This window comes from Chiloscyllium plagiosum, chromosome 46, assembly GCF_004010195.1.
Source record: "Chiloscyllium plagiosum isolate BGI_BamShark_2017 chromosome 46, ASM401019v2, whole genome shotgun sequence".
NCBI lineage: Eukaryota > Metazoa > Chordata > Chondrichthyes > Orectolobiformes > Hemiscylliidae > Chiloscyllium > Chiloscyllium plagiosum.
This window is the reverse complement of record NC_057755.1, coordinates 12,386,661-12,395,007: the sequence shown is the minus strand read 5'-3', so window position 1 is coordinate 12,395,007 and position 8,347 is coordinate 12,386,661. Positions and strand designations below refer to the sequence as shown.

General features: G+C 42.3%; 1 protein-coding gene across 1 annotated transcript in view; it reads right to left on the bottom strand.

The window, feature by feature from the left end:
• LOC122544108 (hexokinase-1-like) overlaps nt 1-8,347 on the bottom strand; it is a 158,721-nt gene that overhangs the window by 110,286 nt on the left and 40,088 nt on the right. Inside the window, exons 2-4 of the mRNA XM_043683147.1 lie at nt 6,523-6,671; nt 6,317-6,436; nt 3,275-3,370 (exon numbers count right to left, since the gene is read on the bottom strand). Coding sequence (XP_043539082.1) covers nt 3,275-3,370; nt 6,317-6,436; nt 6,523-6,671 — 365 coding nt within the window. The remainder of the gene's footprint in view (nt 1-3,274; nt 3,371-6,316; nt 6,437-6,522; nt 6,672-8,347) is intronic.

Below are 8,347 nucleotides of genomic sequence, written 5' to 3'. Positions count from 1 at the left end.
AGAGAGTGGTACTTGTATGGAATGAGCTGCCAGAGGAAGTGGTGGAGGCTGGTACAATTGCAACATTTAAGAGGCATTTGGATGGGTCTATGAATAGAAAGGGTTTGGAGGGATATGGGGCAGGTGCTGGCAGGTGGGACTAGATTGGGTTGGGATATCTGGTCAGCATGGACTGTTTGGACGGAAGGGTCTGTTTTCATGCTGTACATCTCTATGACTCTGTGACTCTATGACCATTACTATAGTCATGGAGAGAGAAAGGAGCAGACTATTTGGGGAAGTATTCGCTACTGAGAGGACCTTGCTGTTTATGAAGACAATGTGAAACAGGCTGATATACTCGAACAAGTTGATGTTAAGAAGGATGATGTGCTGGAAATTTTGAAAAACATGAGGATAGATAAGTCCCCTGGGCCAGATGGGATATAGCCAAGATTTCTGCAGGAAGCAAGGGAAGAGATTGCTGCATCTTTGGTGGTAATCTTTGCATCCTCACTATCCATTGGAGTAGTTTTAGATGATTGGAGGGTGGCAAATGTTATTCCCCTGTTCAAGAAAGGGAATAGGGATAATCCTGGGAATTACAGACCAGTCAATGGGAGGAAAATTATTGAGTGGATTCTGACAGACAGGATTTATGATTATTTGGAAAAGCATAGCTTGTTTAGAGATAGCCAGCATGGTTTTGTGAGGGGCAGGTCATGCCTTACAAGCCTTATTGAATTCTTCAAGGATGTGACAACACACATTGATGAAGGTAAAGCAGTGGGTGTGGTGTACAAGGATTTTAGCAAAGTGTTGAATAAGGTTCCCCATGGTAGGCTCATTCAGAAAGTAAGGAGGCATAGGATACAGTGAAATTTGGCTGTCTGGGTACAGAATTGGCTGGCCCGTAGAATACAGAAGGTGGTACTAGATGGGAAGTATTCAGCCTGGAGCTCAGTGACCAGTGGTGTTCGCCATGATCAGTGGTGTTCTGGGACCAATGCTCTTTGTGATTTTTGTAAATGACTTGGATGAGGAAGTGGAAGGGTGGGTTTGTAAGTTTGCTGATGACACAAATTTTGGTGGAGTTATGGATATTGTGGAGGGCTGTTGTAAGTCCCTACTGTACATTGACAGGATGCAGAGCTGGACTGATAAGTGACAGATGGAGTTCATTTGAAAAAGTGTGAAATGATTAATTTTGGAAGGTCAAATTTGAATGCAGATTACAGGGTTAAAAGCAGAATTCTTGGCAGTGTAGAGGAACAGAGGGATCTTTGGCTCCATGTCCATAGATCCCTCAAAGTGCCACCCAAGTTGATAGGATTGTTAGTAAGGTGAGTTGGCTTTCATTAGCAGGTGGAATGAGTTTGAGAGCCATGAGGTTATGCAGCAGCTTTATAAAGCCCTGGTTAGACTACATTTGGAATATTGTGCTCAGGTCAGGTCACCTCATTACAGGAAGGATGTGGAAGCTTTAGAGAGGGTGCAGAGGAGATTTACCAGGATGCTGTGTGGACTGGAGGGCAGGTCGAATGATGTAAAGTTGAGAGAGCTAGGGCTTTTCTCGTTGCAGTGAAGAAGGATGAGAGGTGAATTGATGGAGGTATACAAGATGATGAAAAGCATAGATAGAGTGGATAACCATAGACTTTCTCCCAGGGTGGAAATTTCTGTCGTGTGGGGGCAAATTTTAAGGTGATTGGAGAAAGGTTTAGGGAAGATGTCAGAGGTTGGTTCTTTACACAGAGTGGTGGGTGCATGGAATGCACTGCCAGCAGTGGTAGTAGAGACATTTAAGGGACTCTTGGATCGGCACATAGATGATAGTAATATGATGGTTTTGTTGGTTAGTTTGATCTTAGAGTAGGATGAATGGTTGGCACATCATCAAGGGCCTAAGGGTTTGTAATGTGCTGTGCTGTTCTATATTGTATATTCTGTGTTTTACACTCCACTGGATCAGAACCCAGGCCCCATGGCCCAGAGGTAAAGGCACTACCACTGTCCCTCAAAAACCCTCTTTTGCTAATTGAATTGTGATTTCCTAAATAGCCTATCACCACTTATCACCACCTCCTGAACAATGGATTCCAGCACTCACTCAAATGGTTTCCTAAATCTGCGTGCCTCTTTTCTTGAAATGCATTTCATGTGTGCAGTTTTCCAGTCCACTAGTACCTTTTCAGAATCAACAGAATTTTGGGTTATACTAAATACATCCACTGTCTCTACAGACACTTGCCTTAAGGACCGATAATGTTGGCCATCTTGAGTGGCCTGTCAGTCTATAGTCCCATTCTTACCTTTTCTGAAATGGTCATGAATTGTCTTTTTTTCCTAATTTTAAAGTTTTTTCTGTGTCTTCTACTGCGAAAGCAGATACTAAATAGTTGTAATTCTCTGCCATGTCCTTGTTGCAGTCTCATCATTTAAGGACCAAAGCCTACTTTATCTGCTCCCTTCCTTTTTATATACATTGTCAGAAGAATGCCTCTTAATGCAATATTATAACACTTGCTCCATACCGCAGATTGTACTACAGTGAAGGTGGTTTGTCTGTGAAGGTATTGAGCTATATGGAAGATGAGTGTGTACGGGTTGAGAGGGGAATTGGTTGGGCAGTGGATGGTATTGGCAGTAGTAGGTAAGGAATTGAATGGGTTGGACACTGGGTTGCACAGTGGGCAGTAGAAGGATCTTCCAGGTTCTGCTATCAGTCAGGTTCTGACAGTACAAGCTCACTTTACTTCCTTTTCATTTACTTTGAATTTACCCATTGTCCACTCAGCAAATATAAAACTAGTTCCTCAGGAAAGTAGAAACTTACTTGAGAACGGAGCCTGATATATCAAAGTATATGGTGGGCGGCACGGTGGCACAGTGGTTAGCACTGCTGCCTCACAGCGCCAGAGACCCGGGTTCAATTCCCGCCTCAGGCGACTGACTGTGTGGAGTTTGCACGTTCTCCCCGTGTCTGCGTGGGTTTCCTCCGGGTGCTCCGGTTTCCTCCCACCATCCAAAGATGTGCAGGGTCAGGTGAATTGGCCATACTAAATTGCCCGTAGTGTTAGGTAAGGGGTAAATGTAGGGGTATGGGTGGGTTTCGCTTCGGCGGGTCGGTGTGGACTTGTTGGGCCGAAGGGCCTGTTTCCACACTGTAATGTAATCTAATCTAATCTAAATGTAAGAATGTCTGTTAGGCCTGCTGTCCACACTCAGACTATATGGCTGATCTGCAAATAGATTTCATAAAAGTAAAACATATTTAAACTTAAGTTAAACTTACCCCACGTCTTGAAATTGCTTCACGTAACAAAGCGACAACATCTAGTCCTTGTACTCCTTTAACAAAGAATCCTTTACTCCATGAAATAAGAATACCCTGCATAGGAAAATGATCAGATGTAAGAAAAAGAACATTTTGATCACTCCTTTTGTGTGCTTTAATGAACTCCTTTCCTCAAAGGATAGTCAGATCATCTGTCAATCTCATTCAGCTGTCTGGAACTCCCAGCTAACAGACACTTCTGAAGCCTGGCTGCCTCTGGGTGAGCTCTTCAACAACAACTTGCCAGCACTGCCCAGTATTCAGCGTTTGCTTGAAATTCCCATGAGGAACATATTCATCCATCTCTGTGTCAGCAATGAAAATTCCCAACTTAAAAAAGACTTAGAAAGAATCATCGAAAGCTTACAGTGTGGAAAGAGACATTTGACCTATCTAATCCACATTGACCCCTCTAAAGAGCATTTCACCCAGACCACACCACTCCTCCCTATTTCTATAACCCCACATTTGCCATGACTAATCCACCTAGCCTGCACATTCCTGGATTCTATGGACAATTTAGCATGGCCAATTCACCTAAGCTGCAAAGCTTTGGACTGTAGGAGGAAACGGGAGCACCTGGAGGGAACACATGCAGACACGGAGACAATGTGTAAACTCCACACAGACAGACAGTCAGCCGAAACTGGAATCAAGCCCTGGTCCCTGATGCAGTGTAATCTCGGAGTCACCACGCAGCCCTAGGTTCTATAAGTGCGATTTTTTGCTTAAAGTATCAAATGTCTTCCCAGGCCTGGCCAACATAACTTTCAGGAGAGTATCCCAATCTCTATTTCCTATTTGATCTGACACAGAAATTAAATAACATCACGGGTGGAAAAGTCAACATAAGAACTTGGAGGTGGTGGTGCGCCTATGTATCTGCAGTGAGTGGGCAAACATTTGGCAGATTTGGGAGAGCAAGTATTTCTTCACTTGGCAGGTAGGACAGAAAAGTAGGACAGTATAAATGATTTAAATAGAGAAATTTAAATAGAGATCTGGGTGTCCTAGATTAGATTAGATTAGATTACTTACAGTGTGGAAACAGGCCCTTCGGCCCAACAAGTCCACACCGACCCGCCGAAGCGTAACCCACCCAAACCCATTCTCCTACATTTACCCCTTCACCTAACACTACGGGCAATTTAGCATGGCCAATTCACCTAACCCCTGCACATTTTTTGGATTGTGGGAGGAAACCGGAGCACCCGGAGGAAACCCACGCAGACACGGGGAGAATGTGCAAACTCCACACAGAGAGTCGCCTGAGGCGGGAATTGAACCCGGATCTCTGGCGCTGTGAAGCAGCAGTGCTAACCACTGTGCTACCGTGCCGCCTGAATCCAAAAATATTAGCATGCAGTCTCAGCAAGTATTTAGGAAAGCAATCTTTGTGGAAAAGGAAAATGGAGTATAGAATAAGTCTTGTTAAAATGTATATTGGTGAGATTGTATTGGAGTATTGCATACAGTTTTAGTTTCATACATAAAGTGGGACGGGGTTACATTGAAAGCAGTTCAAACATTTTTGAGGGATAAGGTTAAGGCTGGACCAATACTCGTTGATATTTAGAAGAATGTGATGTGGCCTTGATGAAACAGATAAGATTCTGAATGGAGTCGACAGGATGGATGTGGAGAGGATGTTTCCTCTGGTGGGGGCACAGTTTAACAATGAGGGCTGTCGCATTTAAGATTGAGATGAGAATCTTTTTTTGATTAGTGCCTTGTCAGTCTTTGGAATTCTCTTTCCCAGACCGTCTTAGAGGCTGGCTCATTTAATATAATGAAGGCTGATTGAGGAAGAGATAGTTGGTTAATGAAGGAGCTAAAGGTCATAGTGGACAAAGCATTTGAACACGGACTGCTTCAGTATGTGAGGAGTTGTGAATGGTACGGAACATTGTGCAATCATCAGCAAACATCCCGCTTCTGACCTTATGATGGTGGGCAGGTCATTGATGAAGCAGCTGTAGATGGTTGGGCCTAGGACACTATCCCGAGGAACTGCTGCAGAGATGTTGTGGAGCTGAGATGACTGATCTCCAACAATCATAACCATCTTACTACGTATTAAGTACGACTCCAACCAGTGGAGGGTTTCCTCCAATAGGTATTGATTTCAGTTTTGCGAGGGCTCTTGATGTCATTCTTACCTCACCTCTCGAACTCAAGCCTTTTATCCATGTTTAGAATTTCAGAACCAGAAGCAGAAGCAGACCATTCAGCCCCTTGAACCTGCTCTGCCATTTAATATGATCATGGCTTATCTTATCTTGGCGTCAACAGATATTACTCAGCTAGTCCTCAGGAGGGTTAGTATCAAAAGACAAAAAAGACAAAAGACCAACATAACCAAGAGCAAATTTTATGGTGTTAAAACAAAATTACCTCGAGTGGATAAAGAAACTGACATAAATTCACCTAACTACGGGTTAGCTGGAGTGTCTGGCTGCAAATTGTGCCTCAGCAGCTCAAGGCCAAAGGCTATGGTGATGGCAAGGCAGGGTCTTGAAGGTCCTTGGACCCCATGATGGATTGGAGAGGCTTTGTGTAGCACAAGCAGGGCCTTCACCAGTTGTGCACATCACAGCAGGATGTGCTCTAAGCAGGATGTCTAAGTGCAGCATGGGTAAAGTACACTGCAATTCAACAAAGAAAGTATTTATTGACTTTAGGGGCAATTACCAAAAGCAAGTTATGAGTGGAACTTTCTGTCGTAGCATTAACATATTTTGGACAATGCAGTTGGTTGCCTCCATGTTAATTGTGGACAGTGTAAGGGACAGTGAAGGTTTTGGATCTGTCAAATTGAGGCATCTGATACACCTAGAAACCAGACTCAATGGCTTGCGATTAGGAGTGGGACTAGTCTGGTTTCCCCATGCTTTTGTGATATCAGTGTAGCAAGGAGCTGTACTGATCACCGTTACTCACAACCCATGGTGCTGTGGAGTGACCAAAAAACTGAATCCCCTCCTCACTGTTCACTCTCACCTCATCCAGTTTGCTCTGTCTGCAAGGGAAGGAAAATGTGAAGCCAAGTGGAAGCTTTTTATCTTTTAGTTTCTGTTTCTCAATGAAAGCTCCCAGGCATTCAGCGATGTAATCAAAAAACTGGGGAAACAAATGGTAAAATTGAGTGGTGTTAATTTCTCAGTCTGGATCTGCTGTAGTTATAAGCATTGAATGAATGTAGTTACCTGTTGACTGTTTTCATTTTTCATATCTTCAGTCATGGGATAGATCTCGCTGGATATGTGGACAACTTGCCGTCCATCTTCTGACACCTTCACCCTTAACACACGGAAAATGGAACCTCCGAGATCCAAAGCTAAAAACTCTCCTTTTTCTGAAAGAAGATGTATAGTCTGGCATTTAGCAAAGAATTAAGAAGGATAGGCTGAACATAATTTATATTAGTAAAGAAAAATTATTGGAGAAGTTAATGGGACTGAAAATCAAAAAGTCCCCTGGACCTAATATCTTACATCCTGAAGTCTAATAGGACTGGTGTGCAGCCATCCTGGTTGCATTAATAATCCATAAATTCCACATTTCTTGGCCTGATTCCACCACCAAATATATCTGTCCTGCCTCTCCACCTTCAACCTTCTCCAAAGAAAACAGTCTAATGCATCCAATTTACTGCAGTTCCTCAGTCCTGAAACTATCATTTTGGCAACCTCTCTATTGTCTTCACACATCTTTCCTAAAGTGTCCCCAAAATTTAGTTGAGGTGGAAGTAGTGTTTTATGAAGGTTCACTATAACCTCCCAAGATTTATACTGTATAGAACATGGAACATAGAACAGTACAGCACAGAACAGGCCCTTCAGCCCACGATGTTGTGCCGACCACTGATCCTCATGTATGCACCCTCAAATTTCTGTGACCATATGTATGTCGAGGAGTCTCTTAAATGTCCCCAATGACCCTGCCTCCACAACTGCTGCTGGCAACGCATTCCATGCTCTCACAATCCTCTGTGTAAAGAATCCGCCTCTGACATCCCCTCTATACTTTCCTCCAACCAGCTTAAAACTATAACCCCTCACGTTAGTCATTTCTGCCCTGGGAAATAGTCTCTGGCTATCGACTCTATCTATGCCTCTCATGATCTTGTATACCTCAATTAGGTCCCCTCTCCTCCTCCTTTTCTCCAATGAAAAAAGTCCGAGCTCAGTCAACCTCTCTTCATAAGATAAGCCCTCCAGTCCAGGCAGCATCCTGGTATATCTGTTTAAAAATCAAAGGATCTCAGATGCTTTATTGACCTGCTGTACCACTACAAACTATTAGAACACATTTTATTTGTGTACATCCTTGTACTTCTACAACAATTTTGGAATTGTTCCTTTTGTTTTAAATTACTTTAGCACATTCTTTTAACCAAAGTAATTTACCTCACATTTCTATACATGAAATTTATCCATTCCAGTGACTCTGTGTCCTTTTGAAGTTTAATATTATCCTCACAGTTCACAAGACTTCAACATGACAAGTTATTCCCAAATTTGGAAATTGTGGCCCATGTACCAATGTCTGGTTGATTAATATTTATACTTTTCTATTTTTCTATATTCTTGATTGTGGCCAGAATTGGGTAAAAGAACTTTTTTTAAACCAAGAATTATGGAAATTTCTGTTGCCCTTTTTAAAAGCAAGCTACCAGCACTTATCATATGTCTTCTGCTTGCAAACAATGACATGTTTGACTCCCCGGTCACTGAACAGTTTTGTGGTATGAACTGCATGGTCAGAACTCTTCCATCCTCTGAAAACAGTGGCTGTGTTCTTCTGTACCAAAACAAACCCAAAGCCTCAAGAAAGCCAGTTTATTTTCCCTCGCTAGTTGTTGTAAATTGTTTTTTCTTAATAGATATTTTTATTAGAAATTTAACATTTTTACAAGTTTACAAGAATAAACAAAACTCTCAAATATAAACATTGATATACAATTAAATCAAATATACAATAGCCAAAATTTAACAAAAGAAGAAAAAAAATACCGAAAAAGAAAAAAAA